This window comes from Glycine max, chromosome 2 (assembly GCF_000004515.6).
Source record: "Glycine max cultivar Williams 82 chromosome 2, Glycine_max_v4.0, whole genome shotgun sequence".
In the NCBI taxonomy this organism is placed as follows: Eukaryota; Viridiplantae; Streptophyta; class Magnoliopsida; order Fabales; family Fabaceae; genus Glycine; species Glycine max.
Window position 1 is genome coordinate 45,931,811 of NC_016089.4, and position 25,023 is coordinate 45,956,833.

General features: G+C 31.8%; 3 protein-coding genes and 1 non-coding gene across 16 annotated transcripts; 2 read left to right on the forward strand and 2 right to left on the reverse strand.

Moving 5' to 3' along the window:
• The first annotated feature begins 1,097 nt into the window (after positions 1-1,097).
• LOC106798017 (uncharacterized) lies at positions 1,098-4,907 on the forward strand. 12 transcript variants are annotated; one of them, XR_005888232.1, is made up of 4 exons: positions 2,687-2,888; positions 3,397-3,540; positions 4,003-4,202; positions 4,429-4,907. XR_005888232.1 is itself a non-coding variant. In XM_041008927.1 (3 exons), the coding sequence occupies exons 1-3, from the start codon at positions 1,241-1,243 to the stop codon at positions 4,434-4,436; spliced, it is 276 nt and encodes a 91-aa protein (XP_040864861.1). In that variant the 5' UTR covers positions 1,098-1,240; the 3' UTR covers positions 4,437-4,907. The 12 variants fall into 12 exon arrangements, 3 of the variants coding, with proteins under 3 accessions (XP_040864861.1, XP_040864864.1, XP_040864859.1); XR_005888231.1 differs by having other exon boundaries at positions 2,695-2,888; positions 3,397-3,492; XR_005888230.1 differs by lacking the exon at positions 2,687-2,888 and adding an exon at positions 2,919-3,204.
• TRNAR-CCU (transfer RNA arginine (anticodon CCU)) lies at positions 4,735-4,807 on the reverse strand. Its single transcript has one exon. It is a non-coding gene; the product is annotated as a tRNA-Arg (tRNA).
• Positions 4,908-8,281: 3,374 nt separating the features above from the next.
• MYB83 (MYB transcription factor MYB83) lies at positions 8,282-10,560 on the forward strand. Of its 2 annotated transcripts, XM_006574420.4 has the most exons (3): positions 8,282-8,860; positions 9,072-9,471; positions 9,884-10,560. In XM_006574420.4, the coding sequence occupies exons 1-3, from the start codon at positions 8,827-8,829 to the stop codon at positions 10,386-10,388; spliced, it is 939 nt and encodes a 312-aa protein (XP_006574483.1). In that variant the 5' UTR covers positions 8,282-8,826; the 3' UTR covers positions 10,389-10,560. The 2 variants fall into 2 exon arrangements, with proteins under 2 accessions (XP_006574483.1, NP_001236107.1); NM_001249178.1 differs by lacking the exon at positions 8,282-8,860 and having other exon boundaries at positions 9,200-9,471; positions 9,884-10,535.
• An 11,094-nt stretch (positions 10,561-21,654) lies between these two features.
• On the reverse strand, positions 21,655-23,029 carry LOC121172654 (uncharacterized). The gene is made up of 3 exons (XM_041013391.1): positions 22,466-23,029; positions 21,769-22,384; positions 21,655-21,662 (listed from the first exon to the last, which is right to left on the reverse strand). Exons 1-3 carry the CDS (start codon positions 22,874-22,876, stop codon positions 21,655-21,657), a joined length of 1,035 nt encoding a protein of 344 aa, XP_040869325.1. The 5' UTR covers positions 22,877-23,029.
• Between the last annotated feature and the right edge of the window lie 1,994 nt (positions 23,030-25,023).

Here is a 25,023-nt window from a genome sequence, read left to right on the forward strand (position 1 = left end):
TATATCTCACAATTTGATCTTGGCTCTCTTTTAACTTTGTCTAGATATTAAATGTATGCATCTTAACTCTTAAATTTTATCTTTAATATTATCTTATTAATATAAACCAGTTGATTAAATATAATAAATTAATAAGTGAGTTATTGTAAATTTTAAATAGCAATTTTTTATTCCTACCAATAAAAAATATCTTATTAATTTAATCTATTTCTTATTTTGAATGGGTAGTTATCTTAAAAAAATAAATAGGATAAAGTTTCTTAAGTCTATATAAAAGTAAATTACATATATGTTTATCAATTTATTTTAATTAATTTTTAGTTTTTTATAAGTTTACAAATATTTGATCAAATAAAAGTGTTTGAAAAATAATTTTTTCTTACTGACTTATAAGATTTGCTTTTAAACATAACTTAAGTTTACGATTATCATTTTTATTTTTATTTTTAATAAAATAATAAAATTTATCATATCATTTTATCTGAAATTAAATTATTTATTTTGATAAAATCCTCCTTATTATTTGTTAACTAAAAAATTATTTTTCAAGTTGACTTAATTAAGTTTTTTCATACCCGAAAATATAGACTATTTCAAGGTTATTATCTAAGAATTCATTTTTTATCAGATAACTACTTGAAAATTTTTATGTTTCAACCTATCATCTATTATTCGATGACGTGACAGACACAGTGTCATGTCAAATCATTGACACGTCGTTGTCATGCCATTGAAGGTGATGGCGTGACAATGATGTGTCTGTGACAAGGCATGATGACGTGACACTTCGTTTGTTATGTCATCACTTAACGAAAGATGATTAACGGTAATTAATAAAATGAAATTGAAAATTTTTTCAGGTACTTGCTTGAAAAAAGATGAATGTTAGATATTAATTTGAAAACGACCTATATTCTAGGTAATAAAAACTTAATCAAGCCTATAATTTAAAGGCCAAATAACTTATATGATCATTTATCTTATTTTTTTTGTCCTTTATATTTTAGAAAGTTTATTTTGGTTCTTTTATTTTTTTTAAAAGGTTTACAATGATCGCTCCATTAGTTTGAAGTTAACAATATTCAAATATCTATCAACGACTAAAAGCCGCTACAAAACAAAAAAAATAAGGAGAAACACTCATGATAAATTAGTTTCATCATTCACAACCTAATATTCTTTTGGATCGAAAATCCCACAAGTCACATGTAAATCATAAATCATAATCAAATTTGAGTGAATGACATTGTGGATTGTTGGATTTGGTGATCCTATCGAAGGAGGTAAACTTGTTACCGTGTGTGACTCGAAGGACACTGCACATGGCAACGATGAAGGTGAAGGGGAAAATCACGTTCGTTCAAGTATGTAATGAGCAAAATCTATTACTCTCTCATTGCCTTTTGAGATTTATAGTGTAGAAGGATTCCAATTAGGAAAGGTTAAAGAGCAAAATGATGAGAAAAAATTTGATGCTAGAAGGAGAGGAAGTTGATGAGGACGGATTAGATGCCAAAAGTTTTAACCTTTGAAGAAAGATTAACGATTCTAAAGAGAGAAAGAGTTAGAATTGTTTGGGGATTAGGAGTTTTTTTTTTCTTCCATCTATGGTGGCTTTTAGCCAACAATATTTGAATATTATTAACAATATTAGCTTCAAATTAAGGAAAAAATAATCTTAAACTAATTTTAAAAGATAAAAAAATCAAAATAATTTTTTTAAAAAATAAATGATCAAAATAAACCAAAAAAATAAGATAATAAATCAAATAAGTGATTTGGCCTAATTTATATGATCAAGATTAGTTATTTATCGCAGATTTTTGTTTATAAAAACAAATATTTACTTATACAGATCATATGCAATAAATTCAACAGTGTTGTTTCCCACAATTCTTATTTTTATTATTTGAATTTATTTTATGCTTTTATTCCTAATCAGTCTTATTAAAAAAATAAAGCTAAGGTGACCCTTCCGAATTTGAAAATTTAAAAAGATTAGAACTAAAATGATTCTGCGAGGCAAATTCAAGGTGTTAGGTGTGAAGTAGACGTGAAGCCCAAAATTAACTTAACCCCGCCTTGTGAGATATTAAAGATAGGATAATTATCCTATTATATTATAACTTGTTGTTTGTTGTGGTAATAATGATGATTATTTTTTATTTATAGACAATCTGTTTAAAAAAATTTCAAATTCTAGTTAATATTAAAGATGTTAAAAATGTTAGATTAAAAGAGATAACAAATAAAATTAAATCATTTTTTAAAAGAGTTAAATTAGACCATTAAGTTAAATTTAAAATTATAAGATGATAGGAGCATATTTGAATTTTAAAGATAAAATACTTAAAATTGGTCTTTGTTATATATTATTAAAACTTAAAAGTATAAGATGATATGCATCTGAGGAGAGTGAAGTTTATCTGAGAGAAAATTATAAATATATGAGGAAGAGTGAAAAGAGTGTAGAAATGAAAACACAAATAGATTTAAATGTTTATATATATAGGAGATGTTATACTAATTATTTTATATTATAATAATTTACAAGATTAGGATGCTATTAATATTTAACTTTTGCATTTCACTTTAACTAGTATACAAAGTTCGATATTACCTATGTTTTGATATGTTTCTCTTGTTTTTGAAAAAAAAAAGTTAATTAAGTTTTTGAAAAGTATTGTTTCTAAAAAAAAAGTATTGGTGAATAAAAAAATGAATGACTAAAAATAGTCAATTTTTTTTATAAATATTAAAAATAAAAAATAAATTTTTTTAAAGGAACTAAAAATTTAATTAAATAAATACAACAGATTTAATCCCAGCTAGCAGATTAATCAGGAGGTCTTGCTGGTAAATTACTGTCATTCCAACCTTCTGCGCAGGTTATTCGAGTACCCCAGAACTCCTTTTTTTCTAGGATGAATTACTTTGTTTCTAGAATGAATTGGACCTTAGATTTTCATCTCAATAATAATAATAATAAACCTTTGATTTTCATTTCAACAACAATAATAATAGTTGGCATCTTTTAAGTGCTCAGAAGTACATATGGGAGGTCCAGTTGAAGTTATGAAATCATTGTACCACTACAAAGACAATTACATTTTGAAACCTCAATGTAAACTTTGTAGCAAAAAATACACAATGAGATATACTGGAGGAATGGTGCATAATACATGACTTTGTTCCTTTTTTTAGGTAAAATGGGATGTATATGGGGTATGGAGGGATGGAACCTTCCTACCTTGAAACCCATAACCCTTGGGAGTCATTAGGCTAAAAGGCCATTGGCAATTTATTCACTACTTTCTTATATATAATACCCTTGTTTGATATTGCTAAATTGATGTTCAGCATATCATGATATGCTTTATGTCTTCTCGTGTGCAGATTATTGTAAAAGAGAAGTGCATAAAGGGCATTCCCATCAGCCAAATCCAGGAGAGACTCCTTTAGGTCCTCCGTCTGTGCTAGACTGTAGACAAGGTCATCAGATTCAGATGTGCAGTAAACAAGCACTAAATTTTGTCCTTTGTATGTCGAGTTAGGATGACCATATAACATCATAGACATCGTGTAGTTTTTTAAATGACCACCCTGGTCGTCAATATAGTGATAAAATTGATCTTGAATTTGATGAAAGATCCTTGTATCATTACATATTACCCCAATTATAATTACAAGTATATAATAAAATGAGGTACGAAATTAATATAAAATTTTATAAATATGATTTATATAATATGAATTTTGTGGTAAAATTATTCAATAAAATCATCTAGGGTATACTTAGAATATCACAAAGTCTAGCAATTTAGGCATCAAATGGTGGCAACTTCCAAGACTGACATTGGAGTTATCAGTCCAGAAATGGAAGTAGCAGTAACTATTTTGTCTTTTTCCTTTGAACATGACAAGTTTTGCATTGAATCTCCCGATTAATTTGCGAGATAGATGCTGCGTTCATATAGTATAACAATAAGTATTTTGCTGCAGAAAGCTAGAGTTCGAGCTGTTATCATCAAGTTATGCTGCTATTTTTTGGGCTGATGACTACTATGGAGTTAAAAGAGTTGATGGTATCACCCTTCATATAAAAGTGCAAGTGATTAAAAGATGAAACAGTGAAGATCCTTCCAATTAATTAGAAATAAAGCTATACACCAAAACAGGATAGGATCATAGAATTAAACATGGTATGTATACATGTTCTGATATGATTCAGAGTAGTCATTGAGTCACCTTTTCTTAGGTTATATATTTACTTTCCTTCTCTTAGGTGAAGTACACATAGACTGAAATTTTTGGTTCTTACTCTAACATTGCTCTGTCAATTGTCATTCAGTACAAGTCTGCCTGAACTATGCATTATTGTGTTATAGTTAGAGATGATTTTAATTAATCTTAATTCATGTCTTGTAGGCTATTGAAGTGGGAAATGGTAAATGGCATGGTTCAGTTGGTGGCATAGTTTGTGCACCTATTGAGAAGGTTTGGACCTTGGTCTCTAAAACTAAAAGACTACCCGAATGGATGCCAATGGTAGAAAGATGCAGTTCCTTGGCTGATGACGATGAACCGGGCTATGTTAGGCTTGTCTTAGGTTTCATGTTTCCTCAACAAGATGGAGAAAGGTCATGGAACAAGGAGAGGTTGGTAGCTGTTGCTTGGATCCAACTCATCCAAGGGAAAGTAAGTAAATGAGCAGAAAAGACAAGAAAGAAAGGACGCGCCAGGTAGGGGTCGAACCTACGACCTTCTGCTTAGGAAACAGACGCTCTATCCACTGAGCTACAGGCGCAACTTTGATAATGCAAATAAACAGATAAATACTGAATAAATAATATACCAAGGATTGACTCTTCACCATTTATATGAAAAGACTCTGCCAATTGCCATAATTCACTTTCATAATTTATATTTTTTTCTTCATAAAACGAGATATCTATTTCTCTAGAGGAAAAAACTATGAAACTAATCTTGTGAGAAGGAGAGTATCTAGACATGGCAAGAAAATCCGTATCCGTGGGTATCTGCCCGAATCCGTCACGACTTTGACGGGTAATACTTGAATTGACCGGGTATGAGTTCGGGTTTGGGTTTTCTCCGATAACCAAAAGTCGGGTATGGGTACGGATATGAGACTACTAGACCCGTTCCGACTCCGAACCCGAACCCGTCCCGCCACTTAAAATCGTTAGGCATATAATTTTTATTACTAGTTAATTTTATTTTAAAATTTTTACATAATTTAATATTATTTTCTTAACTATTTATGTAGACACACGTGTTATAATAAATTTATTGATATATAAGTAGTTAAAAATAAATGTTTAACAATCAATTTATTTTTTTCTAAAATCAAATTTTTAATATTTTTTTACAAAAAAAAATATTTTTCTAGATGGTGTGTGGAACAGGGTTAGGGGTACCCGATACCCGACGGGTACGAGGATGAGACAATAAACTCAAACCCGTCAGATATCGGGTACGGGTATGGGGATATGTTGAGGAGTCGGGATAAGGGATTGAAAAGGCAATACCCGTACCCAACCCACCCTATTACCATGTCTATGAGTATCAGTTAACTGGTAACTCATTATATAGTCAAAGATCAAATTTTTACCATATGCTTGAAGAGCTCAAATTACTAATTACTTGTGAATGTAACATCTAAAAAAGGAAATAATATTACAGTAGTCCTCATATAAGTATGGCGTTAAGAGGACGATATATTGTGGGCTAAGCCCTTTCGGCCCTGTCCCTAACCCCGTGATCTGGGAGTTATGTAAATTGAAGGATTTTTTAAGTTCCCTTGTTAAGTGGGTCAAGTAAAAGGATGTTATTCGGGTATTCCTTTGCGCGCCTTTCAAATTGCTAATACACTCATCATAAGATGGACAATTCTAATATTACCCTTCTATATACGGATTGTCAATTACGGATTCACATTCTCTAAGCTCATTATGAATTTTTTTAATTTTTTTTAAAAGTATATTTTATGAATTAATTTAAAATTAATGGTCCATGCAGAAATCGAGGGCACAAATCAATTCATGTTATTAATATAACACTCTAACCAACTGAGCTAATAGGACAATTATATTATAAAATAATTAATGTTGTTATATATAACACTAAAAATTTTAATGTATATTTAATACACATATAAATTTACATAATTAATTTCGTGACGAATAATTTTGATTTAATAATTAATTTGTTTACATATATAAATTGTAAATAAAATCATATATTTAATAAAAAAAATTATATATGTAAAAAATAAATTATTAACATAAATATACTAATGTATTTTTTGACCTTATTACAATTAATTTTGATCTAATAATGTATTTTTTTACATATATAAATTTTTATTAAACCTATGATTTTTATTTATAATCTATAAATGTAAAAAAATTAATTATTAGATCAAAATTAATTGTGACAAAATTTATCATGTAAATTTACATGTGTATTAAATATACATTGAAAATTTTAGTATTATATATAACGACATTAATTATTTTAACATAATTAATTTATTAGTTCAGTTGATTAAAGTGTCATGCTAATTACATCAAAGTCATAGGTTGGATTTCTGCATGAGCCATTAATTTTAAATTAATTCGTAAAATATATTATTGAAAAAATTTAAAAAAATGGTAATGGCCTTAAAGGATTTGCAACTGGTGCGCAAAACAATGTCCATGGTATTTTTCTGGTATTTGGGGTATACTGCTAGGTTTGGGATTATTTTAACCACTCTACTTTACACACTTTGTGGGCCTTTAATAATTCTATATTTTAGAGGAGATAAGGCTGTAATTATAAATTAAAAGATATTATTAGTGAAAAAAAGAATTATAATCTTATTTGCTTTACCACCTTCATCTTAATGAAGGAAACATTACTTAATTGGGTGTGTGAGTAAAGAGGATAGGATTTCTTGATATATATGAATGGTAGGGATGGGGCAAGTTAGGTAAATAGATACCCGACTTTACTCTGTTTTGATGATAATTAAATTACAAAATTAAGTTTACATCTTTATACTAACAAAATGATTTGATTCTTAAATTTCATAATTTCTAACACTCTTAACATTAATTTTTTTATGTACTATTTAATCTAAAAATATATTCTATCTATATAGTTTACTAAAATAAATGTGGATTATGAAAATAAATAAAATCGGAGCGAGCTACCCGTACCCAATGTCCAATAAGAGCAATATTATGTATCAAATTTTTATCTAGTGCGGAGAGGAACCGGTTTAGGGATGGGTTTGAAGAGCCTTCCTCACTAGTCAGTAGTCACCGCTTTGCTGTCCTTATTAACTGAAATTCATTAAAATCCACTTCTCTGAAGTAAGGATGAATCAGTTAGTTGATGAAAAGATTAATAGTTGATATTTTAGCATTCGTATGATTCTCTGTAAAATAAACATTTATTATGTATGTGTATATAATATTAATGATCAGTTTTCTCATTAATGATTGGTATTACTTATTTTATCTTTAAAATTGAGTTGCTCACTTTAGAAGAAAAAAATAGACTTAACAAAGATATGAAAGAGAAAGAAATAATCATATTTACTAAGGTACCAAATAAATAAGGAAAAAAAATCTATGTACACCTCTTTTTTTTTTCGATACTACTATGTACACCTCTCTATACTAAGATAGAAATAAGCTAGTAATATGATTAAAAAATTGATACGATAGATGAGAGAAATAGAAAGAATTGATAATTATTAATTAGGTATTTAATTTAAATGTCTATAAATCAACACTCAAGAAATAATGGAGCATTAGAAGTTACAAACTAGATAGAGTTGTAAATATGCATGCCATTTGTAATATTGAATAAAAACCAGTAACAAGTTGTTCACGATTTTCTCTATAAATATTTGAAAATAGGAAATAAAATGGTAATTTTTTAATTAATTATAAAAAAAGAAATAAAAATTAAAAAATATTTTTACAAATGAAACATATTCCAACTTCTCATTTTTATTTTGCGTCTTCATTGCTCTGTTAAGAAGAAAAAAGAAGCACAATACACCCTATTAGATTAAGGTTAATTTGATACTTGCACGACATTGTAAATAAACTAAATATCAGGAGGGGAATTATACTTTCCCCTGAAAAAGTTTGTATATTTACTATTTTTACCTTTATCTTTATTTAAACCTCTTTGAATACCGTGATTAAGAACGAAACTTTGTCGTTAGTAGGCTAATGGCTACTTGCAATTGTGACACTCTAATCCCAACCTTGTTACCTTAACAAAAGTGTGACACTCCAATCCCAACCTTTTATTACCTTAACACAACCACCTCTCACCTCAAATACTTCCCATTCTCTCTTTTGAAATCACTACACAACACCAAGAAATCCAAATCTAATTCCTTATCTCGTTTGATATCCTGATTCCTACTCTCTTAGTTTCCACTCTATTGTATGGATGCATGTGATGAACTGATGATATATGCATTTGCTTTTATAGTTTGCTTGGCCACCAAGTAACGACAAAGAGAAACAGTTTCTAACTTTTTCTTGGCTGGTTGTAAATAATCTCTCTTTTCTCTATTGGATCATAGCTTTCTGCACCCTCTTCCTCTTAGGTTCCCATATTTTTCTCTCTTGTCGTGGACCTCAACTTTGTAGGCTCGCCTTAGAAAAAACCTTCTTTTCTTTTTGGTGGGGGTGAGAGTTGCTATCTTATTCCTGGTTTCATCAACAAGACACTAACATCTTTGTTGTTTTTAGTTTCAGAATTCCTTATACTCACACACCAAAATTCTGGTACACCATGATTTTTCCAAGATTTTGTACGAATCTAAAAGGTATGGCTTTTATAGATTCTCAAGTTTATCTTGATCACACAGGTAAAAGATTCTGAAAATCTGTGCACCTTGTGAATCACAGCTCTATAATTTCTTCCTTTCCGTGTATCTCTTCTGTGTTTTTTGTGAGCAGCCTTTTCTAGTTCCTCTCCATTTCCATCTCTTTAGGAACTTAATTCAACTAAGATTTTTTGTGTGCTTGTGGCTTGAGGTATGGAATTGGAAACCCTCTACACCCCTTGTTATATGCCAAACTCAAATTGGTTTGTGCAAGAGAGCCTCAGCACAGAGTGGACTAGAGAAGATAACAAGAAGTTTGAAAGTGCCCTTGCTATATATGACAAGGACACCCCAGATAGATGGTTCAAGGTGGCCGCTATGATCCCTGGGAAGACTGTGTTTGATGTGATCAAGCAATATAGGGAACTGGAAGAAGATGTGAGTGAAATCGAAGCAGGGCATGTTCCGATTCCCGGCTACCTTGCATCTTCTTTCACCTTTGAGCTGGTTGACAACCACAACTATGATGGATGCAGAAGAAGGCTTGCACCTGTCAGAGGCTCTGATCAAGAGAGAAAGAAAGGAGTCCCATGGACTGAAGAGGAACACAGGTGAGTTTCACCAATTTAGAATATCTAATACTAATAGTTTCTCTAGAGACTTGACCTTTTGCTCCCTTCTGTAGTTGCTGCAAGATATTGGTATTGAAATTCTGCTAATCAAACATGACTATATTGCTCCCTACCAATCAATTAGTCTTGAATCAAATATTAAATCATTTTTCATATCATTTACCTTGAATTTCAATGTTTTTATCCATGATCCAATTGACTTCTATACTAGCTATTTTATCTATCTAGCAAAGTATCTATACTGTAATTTGATCAGTGAGTTTTTCATTTTTTAAAATAACTTACAATTTGAACTGTTGGCATGACCAAAATAGCTGCCATGTTAAACATAACTTTGAGTTGGTTTGTGTGTTTCCTATATACACTTGATGACTTTGGTTTTAAATTACAGACGTTTTCTGATGGGACTTTTGAAGTATGGTAAAGGAGATTGGAGAAATATCTCTCGCAATTTTGTGGTCACAAAGACTCCAACCCAAGTTGCTAGCCATGCACAAAAGTACTACATAAGGCAAAAGGTTTCTGGAGGCAAAGATAAAAGGAGACCTAGCATCCATGATATGACCACTGTTAATCTTACAGAAACTTCTGCATCAGACAAGAACAAGCCTCCTGTGATTGCACCACAGCAGAAGCTGAATAGCATGTCAAAAGTACAGCTGGACTGGACTAGTAGCCACTACAATGATGGATCACTCATGGTTTTCAACCCAAATAGTGATGACTTGTTTGTGTCATCTTCATCTGATGTCACTTCCATGGCCCTGAAAATGCAAGGGCAAGATCTCTATGAATGTGCCTTACGTGAGGCTTATGCCAAGGTAAAAGTTCCAGGTTTCAGCATGGCTCCTAGAGACTTCAATAATGAAGCTGTTTTTGGTATTCATGCACTGTAATTCCAACCCTGATGATGTTAAAGAAAAAATTATAGATCATTGTTCTGTAGGATTAATGTAGATGACCTGAAGCTAGCAAGCTACTTCGTTCATCATTAGTGAACATCCTAAAAGAAAACTAGACTAATGTTTCAATCCTTAAAAACTGAATTTGGAATGGACTTCTTTTAAAGTTTTCCTCTTTTATCTTTTTAGTCACAGTGATCTTGTCTATTTCTTTGGAGACCCAAGCAGAATCATATGATGTACCATTCAGGCATGCTATTTCTCAAAAGCAACATGACAGACGTCACTAATAATTGAACTCTATTATCACACGTATATTACTATGGGTTCAAATATCATAAGCTCTCATCCTTATCCAACAAGCTAAAAATTGAACCGAATAATAATAGGATTGTCCAGCCCTCAATATTTGAGGCCACCCTCAATTTTGATGGTTTTCTAATACCAGCCACAGGGTAGGCCCAAAAAATAAGACATAGTACCCTCTAGCCAAAATGGGCGTATTAGATATTGCAAACCTAACACTCCTCGTGCCTTTGAAAATGAAATAGTAATTAATAACCACTGCACAAAAACTTGAAGAGCAAGTTCATTTGATGATGTGTCTGACTCACTTAAGCACTTGCATTGAAATTTTGGGCAGCATAGTAACATATTAAGCCTTTTGTGTCTTTGAGAATGAGATAGCTATTAATCATTTGCTTTGTGAGAGCAACATGGCCAAGCTGACCATCTTTTATTAGCATCACACTTTACTGATAGAATCCGAGTTTGCATTCCACTTAGCTAGAATCCCATGCTTCATTGGTTCAGAATATAGGCAGATTCACGTAAGCATGCGCCAATGTGGTTCACACTATCACAGTGAGCTTTTATTAATTTTGATTCTCATCCAATCATGTTCTTCCTTTTCTTTGATATTTCTGTTCCCGCCAATCTACTTTTCGGTGGTGGCAACACTGTTGAGTTAGCCTGGTTCCTTCTTTTGCTGGTCTCTTCAAGCATCATGCTTTATTTCGATTCTTTGCTTTGCTTGAGAACCCCATAGCATATTCTAGTCCTATGCATTATGCACATAATTTTGTTCATACTAAAACTATTTAGGAATAAAGCAACCTACCTTGGATTATATATATTTTTTCTAGCATATTATTGATATCAAAGGATTTATTAATTTCATCGGTGATTAATCTTCGTTGAAGATTTTTGGTGGTGAGACTTTACTTAGATTGAGTCCAGTGTCACAACAACTTGTTTGCCCAACCTTGGATTATATATATATATTGCAGAATGGGCTCTTCAAGACATGGAAGGACTATATTCTTTAGTCTTTATGAGAATAAGCATATATACATTTTGATATTCTTGAGTTTAGATTAGAATTGTTTCTTTTGTTTTTGTTCAGAAATTAGTGGTAGCAGGAGTTTTTAATTCCAATATATTCTTAACCTTTTTTTTTATAATAACATAAAGGTTTACCAAATAGATTCTGTCATTTCTTACGAGTGTCTGTTACTACCTAAAAATCAGAAAAACATTGCATATATATGAATATGTGTACACGTGTATCTAGTGATAAAGTCATTATAATCATTCTATTATTTTTATGTGTAAACTGCTTTACTAAAGTAAATTACTTTTAATTTAATCTTTTATATATATATATATATATATATATATATATATATATATATATATAAACAAGAATTAAAACATATTTCCTGGTAGTCATTTTAGCAGGATTGATTCCTAGCAAAATAAATAATAAATAATTGTAAGATGATAGTATATTACCCAACAAGAGCATATTGAGCATATTTAGTTTACTTTTTTTTATAAAAAAAACCTTTTATTTTCTCTTAAACGATTTTTTTAAAAAAAATATTATCAAAGTTTATATTCAACAATTAACACCAAACATGGGTTTAGTTTGTTTTGGAGGTACGTATCAAGGTTTCACTCTTAGTGTCTGTATATCCTTAGTTTGCAAAACTGATAAAAATTGTACCCCTTTGAGTGGCATAAAAAACACGCTTTAGTAGGTGGACAATTTTTCTCGTTGTATCTCTAAATCTCTACAAGTTTTTTTCTAAGTCTTTTACCTATGCACCTGGTATTTAAAATAATAAATTGATAATCATAAACCATCATATTATTAATAAATTATAGTGCTTTTCGTTTGCCAAATTAACCATAGGATATTCCTCATAAAACATAGTCCTCATCAAATCTCATCAGAACTATATTCCTTGAATTTCTATCGGATATCTAATTAATAGGAAAAGCTTCCAGTATATTTTGGTTCAAAAAGAAGAATAAATAATATATACTAATTGTATAAAAAAAATTACATTTTCATCTCATCACAATTTTTTATATTTATAATAAATTTATTAGCTTGTATAACAAATACTTTATACGTTATACTAAAAATAATTTCTTAATGTTCGACCCTAATTTTGTCCGCCCAAAAAAAACAAAAAAAAATATTAAGAAAAAAACAAACAAAAAGAAAAAGAAAAGAAGAGAAAAAATTATGAATAAAAAGAAAAAAGAAAGAAAAAATAAAAATGAGAAAAAAAAACTTATAAAAAAATGAATAAAAAAAGAAAGGAAACGTATAAAAAATGAAATGAAAAAGAAAAAAAAAAGAAAGCATGAAAAAAAAGAACAGAAATAAAAAAATGGAAAAAAGAAAATGCAAAAGAGAAAGAAGGAAAAAAGAAAAAGAAAGAAAAATGAAAACATAAAACAAAAAAGAACACAACTGTAAAAAATATATAAAAGAAAGAAAGAAAACATTAAAATAAAAAAAATGTATTGTATGACCTATTGAGCTCTCAAAAAGAGTCTATCAGATCAAGAGAGACAGTGTATAAAAAGGAAGGTCTTTGGAATTAAGGACGGAGGGATCCCAAGGAAGGAAAAGAAATCAATTATATTGCGTCATTTGACCATGATGTTAGAGAAGAGAGAGGGGTCATTAGGTAATCTTTCATTTCCTTACTCTCTCACACGTTTCTTTTCCCCCTTTCTCTTTTTTTTTTCCTTCGTTTTCTTCTTCTTCTCCTACCAAGCCTCGTCGTTCATTTCGGCGGTGAGATCCATGGTCATCGGCGACATCTGTACATGATGATATCGTTTTATTTCTTAGTGTTTTCGCATTCCATCATCCTTCTCTATTTTTTTTTCTTCTTCCTTCTTTTGTTTTCCAATTAAGCTAGTGCGCCACCACCGTGGGCCTCTTTCAGGCCGTCACCACCGCCATCCCCGTGGCGGCCTTGCATCGCGGCACCATGCACCTGTGGAGCCGGGGAGGCGCACCACCCTCCATGGTGGCTTCTCTTATCGTGGCGTCATTTGGGGAGCTAGGTCATCTAGGGTTGTTTCAACCCTGATGCCTAAATGCGGCTTGGATTGGGTCGCGCTAACCCAGTTCCAACCCAACCCTAAAAAAACAAAAACTTAAAAAAAAAAACATAAAGACAACAATTACTGTTTACACCCCATTTCTTAATACATGCACCCCTTTTTGTTTTGAGCCTAATCCTTTTTACAAAATCTAAAATAAAATAGAAACTTTATTTACACCTAGTCTTTCATATATGCACCCCTTTTTGTTTTAGGCCTTGCACATTTTTGTGGAGTCTAAAATAAAATGAAGACTGTTATTTACATCCGCTTTTTCAACACATGCATTTGCTTTCATTATGGCCCTAGCCCATTTTTCTTGTGAAGTGAACATGTTCCTTTATATAGGCACTCTGCTACTTAGGATGGTGACTAGGCCTGTCATGTCAGCACTTCGTTAGTGTTGACTAAGTCAAAGTCAACTCTTTGACTTTGACAAAAAAACAAAGAAAAAAAATAAAAAATAAAAATATACATATTAGTGAATAGATCTTTATTTTATTGTATTTCTTTGTTGTGATTTCTTTTATCATAGCTTGTAAATATCTCGTTATTCATCTCATTTTCCCACATTTCAATCCCGCATCCTTAATTACTAACTGTACTCCCTACTTCTATTATATAACTTTCCATTTACATTCTATTTATTTGATTTCGTTGCACTATGTCAAATATTTATTTATTTTTTCAAATCCACATAAGCATTCTTTAGTACACGCTTGCGCTCTATGCACTCCATGTTGGGTCTTCGACTTGTTTGGTGGTGTTTGTGAGTAAATTTTGTGAATGACATGTTGGGTCTCCGGTTTGCTTGAGTTCACAAAATATACTACAAAACTAAAGTCTTTTCTAAAAATAGTAACATTTTCAAATAGATGATCACTCAATTCTCTCTTTTCATGTTACACGCGCTCCATGTTGGGTCCTCGACTTGCTTAGCGGTGTTTCAATAAAGTGTGAGTAAATTTTTTGAGTGTCATGTTGAGTCTCCGACTTGCTTGACTTTACAAAGTTTACCACAAAATCAAAATCTTTCAAATAAAATAAAATAAAATCAATTCAACACACAACCTCTTTTTCTACAAAGAACTAGATAACTCTGATTTCGTCATTACACCTGGAGATACGTAGAAGTGAGGGCAAATCCCTTGTCAACAAAAAAAAAACTAAAAATAAAATAAAATCCCTTTTATTTCTAAAAATAAAAATTTGATTTCTCTTTCTAAATAAAAAAATATAACAAAATATAATGCACTTTTCTAAAGGAAGATAAATAATTAAAAGTCACTTTATTTTTTAGCACACTTAATTAAAAGTTATCGTTGTTGTGACGGACGTGTGGGATACTAATACATTCCTCATGCGTAAATGACTTCCGAATCTATTTTTTCTCAAATCGTAGATCATTTCTTATCTTTTTTTTGTTTTCCGAAGTTTTCCTTAAATAAATGTTGGTGACAACTCTTTAAATTTTTCAATTTTTGAAAAATATTTATTTATCTGATGATTTTATTTTATCGTTCCGTCATGATCCACGTTGCAACACTTAAGAGTTGAGAGTGTAATTTTGTTTATAGTAGCAATACATATTTATTAAACTCAAAAAAGAATTATCTGAAAAACGTTTTGACAAACAAACGTTACCAAATCAATTACTTATCTAACTATTTATCTATATAATACATTATTGGATTTTTTTTTTAATTCTTAAGTATTTTAGGATTTTGTCTAAATAAAATTTAAGATTTTTGTTTTTTTTCCTTAAACTTTTTAATGTTCAGACTAATCAAGGTTTTTAAACTTATTTTTTATTAATATTTTTAGTTTTGGTCATCTATTTCTTTCTTTAAACATTGATGTGGCCATACATGTCATTATTTTTTGGTTGCCACATGTAAAAATCAGTAACATAGTATTTATATATACATGTTTAGTCTCTAGATTTTTTTGAATTTCAGTTTATCGTCCTTAAACTTTTGCTAACTAATCAAGGTTTTTAAACTTATTTTTTTGTCCATACTTTTAATATTACTCATTATCATCTATTCCTACTCACGTGGTTATGTAATCTCCAATCACGTGATGTCATTAAATACTTACATATATTTTTTAGTCCTCAAATTTTTTAAGACTCCTATTTTTTATTCTTAAAATTTAAGTATCACGTCATCTATTTTATACATGACAAACAAAAAATATAATAATGTCAATGACAACAATAGAGGATAAGAACTAAAAATATGGAGAAAAATTAAATTTAGAGATCTAACCATCAACAAAAAATTGAAGGACAAAAGCAAACAAAAATCTAAAAGGTTTTGAGACAAGAGATACTAAATCCTATATTGTTTGATAACGAGTTTATATAGGTATCGTCCTATAAAGTGGAAAGAAATAAAAAAAAAAAGTAAAATGAGAAGGAAATTTTAAATTAAAGCATAATGTAAAATTACATATCTCATTTTATGTTATTGTTTATTTCTTCTTTTTACATTTATCTTTCTCTGCAAAATGAACGAAGTCATATAGTTGATTGATACAATGATACCGGCTTCATCTATTATTAATTAAAAAAAGTGTAGGTCATGCCTTTAAACCAAATTTGATCAATGTGAGAAAGATAATCGTACAATTTTGGCATCTTTATCTTTCATTTAATCTCGCAAAAGAGTTTAAGGACACAAATTTTGTAACAACTTTTGGGACTAACCTCTGCAACGACAATGGGCAAAATTCCTGCATGGGGTTACTTTTAGAAACATTTTCCCGAAATGGGTCTGTTTCTAAAGTAATCCCTGCATGGTGCTCTTTTTTACGTAGAGCCCATGCAAATCGCAGGAGGGAATGGCGCTTTCCCTGTGAATGCGACAGCTGGCCATGGTGTCGCCATTAACGATGGCGTTTTGCTGGAGGTTGGACTCGCCAGTCAAACTGGCGAGTTGATGTTAGGGCACTGTTTGCCCAGCCTACGCGTGCAGCAGGAAGTTGCAGAGAGGGACAGGCTTTTGCAGATGAAAGCGCCAGTGCCACTGGCGATTTGGGCTGCAGTTGGGAGTAGCCAGTGGCACTGGCGATTTGAGGTTGATGTAGCCATTCCCAATGGCGATTTCAGCCCTTTATAAACCCCTGATCCATCTATTTGATGTGCGTTTCTTGAAAATACTGAGAGCTCATATGTTTATGAAGGTGCACATCGATATTTTATGTGCGTTTTTAAAAAAATAGTGAGTTTCAAATTGTTTATTATCCTATCAAGTTCAATCCGAAAAACGTTGTTGAAGGCAGGTATAAAAGTTCAAATGTATATTGAATGAATGTTATTTTTATAGTTAGTTATTTTATAGTTATTTTATAATTATATTAAGTTGGTGTTGGTATTTATGTTGTATTAGTGTCTTAAAAATTTATGAGTGTTCTTTGAACTGTGTTGATGTTGGTGTTTTTTTAAGATGAAGCGATAGTATTTTTTTAATTAGATTAGGTTCATTTGTTGGTGTGTTAAAAATTTATATGCATTGAAGTTGAAAGTATTATTTATTTTAATATAAGTGTAGTAATAATTTTTTAATTACCTATTTTCATTTTGAAGTTATTATTGTGAAGATTAATTATTTATATGTCCGCCTATTTGAGATATTGTACAAATGATTGATGCTATTGATATTTAGACACTTATAAATTACGGACACCATAACAATATGTTTAAATTTTTGTTATATTTTTTTCCGTCAAATCATTTAACGAAAGACACCATAATAAGTTATTTGACGATGCTTTGTTGTTTCTCGTATCATATTTATTTGAATATATTTGTAGTAATTTTGTAATTACCTATTTTCATTTTGAAGTTATTATTGTTAAGATTAATTATCTATATTATTAACTTCGTTCATGAATTTTTTTATTTTGTCTTTAAAATCACTATGTTGAAATTATTCATTTTTTTTAAGTGTGTCCCATGAAATTTATTTCAAGTTAATTAAATTATTTTAAAAGACAAATTGAATGTGAAATTCCAATAAAGGACCTTTTGTGATTAGATTTTATTAGTTTGAAATGATTCATTTTTTTTAAGTGTGTCCCATAAAATTTATTTCAAGTTAATTAAATTATTTTAATAGACAAATTTAATGTGAAATTCCAATAAAGGGACCTTTTGTGATTAGATTTTATTAGTTTGAAATTATTCATTTTTTTTTAAATGTGTCCCAAGAAATTTATTTCAAGTTAATTAAATAATTTTAAAAGACAAATTTAATGTGAAATTCCAATAAAGAGAGCTTTTGTGATTAGATTTTATTAGTTTGGATTTAAGTGTGTCCCATTATATAATTTTTATGACGTGTTAAAATATTGTTTTTGTAGGTACACGATGAATTCGGTTATAACAGTGCTGTATTTCAATGGAAGAGTATATGAAGATAATGATGGTGTAATATTTGAAGGCAGTAAAAAAGCGATACAGATTAAACGTGGAATTAGTTTCAATGCTTTGAAGAAAAAAATTGGAGATAAGGTAAAGTTACAAAATAATGAAATTATTTCTGCTATCAGCTGTAGATTTTTAGTGTCAGGAAAATATATTGCCTTGCAAATTTGTGATGACGAAGACGTCGAGACGATGTTGGAAAGTTTTAAACAACAACAAGAAATGTCAGTTCTAGAATTGTACATAGAAAAGGATGTGGCTGGAGGTTCAATGTTTCATTCTGCAAATTCCCTTACATCATGTGGAAATTATGTATCTAACGATGACACACAACCGCCAACAAATATGAGCAATTTAAATCTTGACGAAGATGATGATCATGATGATGATGATTATCTTGAGTCTAACTCATACGTTGAAGAGTCTTTAGACGAAGATGATAGTGTTGACGGTATATCTGATACAGACGATGAAGTCACCGACATTCCTCAACCAGTAAGAATTGTTCACCCAGCAGAAGGTATAATTTGCTGAATTAAAAAATTAGACAATACATTTTTTATTTGATGTCTATTGAATTTAATGCTAAATAAGCATTATTTGAATTTGAATGCTTTGAACTGTTAGGTGCACAACGAATTGAAAATCCATTTTGGAATGATGCTTTACATTATAACAATATCAACTGGAGTTATCCTGATGAGGAGGACATTTGTGGTTTGGAGATGCCGTCGACCTTTAATGTTGGCCAAGAATTATATGTTGGCATGGAATTTGATAGTAAAGATGCGGTCAAGAATGCACTCAAACAATATGTTATGAAGGTGCATCAAAGTTTCAAAGTTGTTGAAAGCAAATCGAACAAGTATGTGGTTTGTTGCTTGAATAAAAATGCAGAGTGTCCTTGCCCTTTCTATATGAGGGCAATTTTATCCAAAAAAACAGATACGTGGAAAGTCACACAATGGGGTGGACCACACACATGTCTGAATATGACCATGACACAAGATCACGAGAAACTTGATTCAGATTTAATTGCTACTTGTGTAGTAGGTACGTATTTTATGTTCATATTATGTTCATTTTTTGTTAATTGTCATTTAAATTTTGTTATGTTATTGACAGGCATGGTCAGAGAAGATCCATCAATAAAAATTTCGTTGATTCAAGAGAGGATTAATAGTGAATTTGCGTACAAGGTGTCGTACAAAAAAGCGTGGCTGGCAAAACAGAAAGCCATTGCAATTGAATATGGCGATTGGGATGAGTCTTATGTGAAACTTTCGTCGTGGCTAACACACATGCAAAATCATTCTCCTGGATCATATTTTCAAGTACTACATGACGATTTTATCGTTGGGAATACGGTTAGTCGCGAACACCGTCAGTTTCATAGAGTTTTTTGGACTTTTGGCCAATGTAAAGAGGCTTTCAAGTACTGTAAGCCAATCATACAAGTTGACGGCACACATTTGTACGGAAAATACCGTGGGACCCTCTTAATGGCCACATCACAAGATGGAAATGGTGGTGTCCTTCCTCTAGCATTCGCGGTGGTTGAAGGTGAGACGTTGACAGCGTGGTCATGGTTTTTGGCACACTTGCGTGAACACGTCATAGATAAAAATGGTATTTGTCTGATATCTGATCGACACGCGAGTATAAAGTCCGCTGTCGCTAACGAAGCACTTGGTTGGCAACCTCCCCACGGTTATCATGTCTACTGCGTGCGTCACATAGCAAGCAATTTCAATCGGAAATTCAATAATGCAAAACAAAAAGAAATATTGAAGAAATTGGGTAAGATTTCATATTTGATGGTCCCGTTTATTTACCTTTCATATATACTTATCCACGTTATTCATAACTAATTTTATGCAGCCTACACTCCTTGCAAGCACATTTTTGATCAAAATTTAGAAAAATTTCGTGAACTGAGTCCAGCCATAGCCACATGGATTGATCGAATTTCAAAGGAAAAATGGACGATGGCTTATGATAGAGAAGGACGTCGATATGGCCACATGACAACCAACCTCTCAGAATGTATCAATAAGGTTTTGAAGGATTGTCGCAACATTCCCATAACAGCATTGGTTAAATCAACGTACAGTAGGTGTCGAAAGTACTTTGTTGAGCGGGGCCGCCAAGCGCAAAGACAGTTAAATGAAGGGCAAGTATATTGTTCAAAGCTTGTTAAAGAACTTAGAAAAAATCAAGAACAAGCTTGTTCGCACATCGTTCGCGTGTATGACATCCACTCCACAAGGTTTGAAGTAGAGGAGACCTTCAATCCTATTACGCAACGTGGCGGACAAAAATGGGCAGTTAACTTGAATGGTCATTATTGTCAATGCGGAAGGTATTCTGCGCTTCACTATCCATGTTCACATATTATTGCAGCTTGTGGTTACGTGAGCCTGAACTACTACCAATATATAGATGTTGTTTATACAAATGAGCACATCTTAAAAGCTTACTCCCCACAATGGTGGCCTCTTGGGAATGAAGCGGCTATTCCTCCTTCTAATGACGCATGGACACTTATCCCTGACCCAACTACAATTCGTGCGGAAGGTCGGCCAAAATCAACAAGGATAAGGAATGAGATGGATTGGGTCGAACCATCTGACCACCAACAAAAATGCAGTAGTTGTGGAGCCGAAGGGCATAACAGGCGTCGCTGTCCAATGCAATCTGAGCGTGGGAGTTGTTCAAATCATTGATTTATGTATGTTAGTCGAGTGACTTGTATTTGTTTAAGTTGTCTTCAATGAATTGAATTTCTGGGGTTGAATCAGTTTGTGGAGTTCTATGAATTCATTAGTTAAAAACATTACTTATTTTTGTTTGTGTACATTAACTATTTGTGGGGTTCCATGAATTAATTAGTTAAAACCCTAACCCAAACACCTAAACCCTAACCCCAAGTCCTAGGAAACATCCCTAATCCCTAAACCTATCCCTAATACATAAACCCTAACCCTAAACCCTTACTCTAATCCATAAAACCTAACCTTAACCCCTTACACTAATCCATAAAACCTAAACCATCAAACCTAACCCTAACCCCTTACACTAATCCATAAAACCTAAACCATCAAACCTAAACCCTAACCCCTAATCCATAACACCTAAACCCTTGCCCTAATCCATAAACTTATACCCTAGCAGCTAACCATAATACATAAAGCCTAACCCTAACCCCACAAGCTAACCATAATGCATAAACCCTAACCCTAACCCCTTGCCATAATCCCTAAACCTTAACCTTTACTATAATCCATAAACCCTAACCCTAAAACATATCCATCAACCTTAAACCCTAAACTTAGTTTATTATTATACTTTGATGCGCCACATAAACTCTATACATTAGTAAGGCATAATAAATCAGATGCGATAGATTAATTGTCAAAATCAAATGTCTTACAAACAACAACAAAATTACACAGATACATCAAAATCAATCATTATGGTGTCTGTGATGTCGTGAGGATGTGCCACATGGTCGATCCCATCTTCGCGCTTGACGATCAGGATTTCTTCTTCCGCCGCGTTGTCTCCCCGCTTCTGCTTGCTCAGCCTCTGCAGAAAAATCCTGACGCAAATCAACACCTAATAAGTCACCCATATCAGGTATTGCTCCGGGTACATTCCATTGCGGAGCAAATGGGGCGTTAGGTGTTGCCATGGAGGCATCGTGCTGCTGTGAAGGAGTCATAGTGGGCCATGAAAAATGAGCTTGTGTTTCCGCAACACCACCGAACGAATGTGAGGTCTCAGAAGTATCAGTATCATGACCTACAAAAGGATACTGATACATCTGTGAAGGATATTCGGAAAATGTTGCTGGCGTGTAATACATTCCATGACCACGCTCCATCATTTGTTGGGAATATTGTTCGGCTTCAACAGGCTCCCTTCGTCTGCCTATGCCCCGAGTTTCAACACTTGACTGAAGAATGTGAAACTCTGGGGCTGGGAATTCACGCTCTGATGCTGGACCATGTGACACTGGCTCAGTGATTCTCTCTTGCTCTTCAGATATAATCGCTAACTTATCCACGTAAGGCACGAGATCATCAACCGTCCACGTGTTCCTCCCTTGTGGTGACACCATATATTGTAAAGTCTCCACAACTTCACCCTGCAATTAGTAGCGTCAACAAATTATTGCTCATGCTTAAGAAATTAATTAGAAGTTAAACATTGAGAAACAGATAAATACCAATGCAGCTGTGTTTGCATTGTTTGGGTCGACAAACATCTTTGTTTTACGCCTATACCACACCATGTAGTCCGAGTTATAACCCAGTAGGCCCTCCTGTCGAGGATAAACGTCGACCCTAAACTCTGCTCGGTTGTTCCACTGACCAATGATTGGGGCCAACAGGTGGAACCAATTCTCATCTTGTTTGCCTTTGAGCGTTATGCCATGGAGATTCTGCGGTTGCGAAGGACACCCGGGAATGGGTTGTTGCAATCCAAATTGTCGTAAAACTCTATCGGGTTGGTGCCACTCAACAACATGGAAACAAATCAGTGGCACCACCGCAAACCAGGCTACACTTCCAACCACACAAATTGGAGGCAACGCTCCCATCACAGTTGCTGTGTATGGCTCCCAGACAAACTGCATATAACAACACACTTGTCAATTTTCAGTCAAGTGGCTAGATATTAAAATTTCATTTAACCATTACATTACGATGTTCTTACCTCATGTCGTTTCATCAGATCCAATTTGCGACGGAAAACTCTAAGATCATCATTGCCAATATGCTGATTTCCACGTCGCAGCCACCTACAATAAAAAAGAAATCATCATTGTCAACACATTCCATCAATAAATATTTTTAATTCAAATCTAATTTTTTAAACGACAAACCTGTGTCCGAGTGGTTTATTTTCTATGACGGGAGGCGTCCTCTTTGGAGCTAAAGTTGTACATCGTTCCCATGCCCACATTTGGATTAAGATGCACATACCTCCGATTGATTTAACTTTGTAATCGGTGGCGCTGCACATCTCTCTATATAAATATGCAAGCACGGCAGGTCCCCACGCATACGTGCTGCACTGTTCAAAGTCACGTAAAAATTGTAGGTACCTTAAGGAAACTCTGCTACTACTTTTGTTAACAAAGAGGACACCTCCTATGAATCGAAGGATCCACGCACGGGTAAACCTTTGTAATTGTTCAACGTTACCCTCATCAATATTTATGTGAGAAAAATGGTGAGCCAGCCAACTTAATTTGACGACACTGCCTTCAAGTTCGCCTTCCTATGGTCGGACTCCTAATAATTCTTCACATAAGTCGGCCCAATCAAGATTTGTTGAACCAATTAGTGGTGTCCCATCAATACGAAGACCTAATAAGACTGACACATCTTGGAGAGTAATGGTAGCCTCTCCGCATCTCAGGTGAAACGTGTGGGTTTCAGGTCTCCATCTTTCAATGAACGCACTAATTAAGGCTGCATTTATCTTTAGGTATCCCATCTTAATTATCCAATAAAACCCACATTGCCGAAGCAGAGGAACAATTGCCTCTGGTATTTGTTCTTCACCTTGATACGTCGGCACTGCTCGTCTGATGTGTAGTTTTCTGTCTGCTTCTCCATTCCAAACATGTTCTGAAACATGCTTGGGTTGCATCCACAAAACGTCACCCTCAATTGGACCAGACCTCGTTTGTATACTTGATGCGCATGATGACGAATATGCCATTGATCCTACACAATAAAATATAATACAATTAAATTAATAATAAAAATTACACATAGTCTCCAAATTTCAAATAAATAACAAATATTATAATTATCAATTCTAACTAAAACAAACTTAAGATAAAAAAACTAATAACTTAAGATATAAAAAAATTAATAACACATATTAAATTTATAATTTCTAACTAAAAATAACTTAAGATAAAAAAAAAACTAATAACACATATTAAATTATCAAATTAAATTAAATTTATCATTTCTAACTAAAACTAACTTAACATAAAAAAAACTAATAAAACATATTAATAAAACTATAATTATCAAATTAAATTAAATTTATAATTTCTAAGTAAAACTAACTTAAGATAAAAAAGCTAATAACACATATTAATAAAATTATAATTATCAATTCTAACTAAAAATAACTTAACATAAAAAAAAACTAATAACACATATTAAATTGTCAAATTAAATTAAATTTATAATTTCTAACTAAAAATAACTTAAGATAAAAAAAAACTAATAACACATATTAAATTATCAAATTAAATTAAATTTATCATTTCTAACTAAAACTAACTTAACATAAAAAAACTAATAACACATATTAATAAAACTATAATTATCAAATTAAATTAAATTTATAATTTCTAAGTAAAACTAACTTAAGATAAAAAAAGCTAATAACACATATTAATAAAATTATAATTATCAATTCTACTAAAAATAACTTAAGATAAAAAAAAACTAATAGACATATAAATTGTCAAATTAAATTAAATTTATAATTTCTAAGTAAAACTAACTTAAGATAAAAAAGCTAATAACACATATTAATAAAATTATAATTATCAATTCTAACTAAAACTAACTTAAGATAAAAAAAAACTAATAACACATATGAAATTATCAAATTAAATTAAATTTATAATTTCTAACTAAAACTAACTTAAGATAAAAAAAACTAATAACACATATTAATAAAATTATAATTATCAATTCTATCTAAAACCAACTTAAGATAAAAAAAACTAATAACACATATTAAATAATC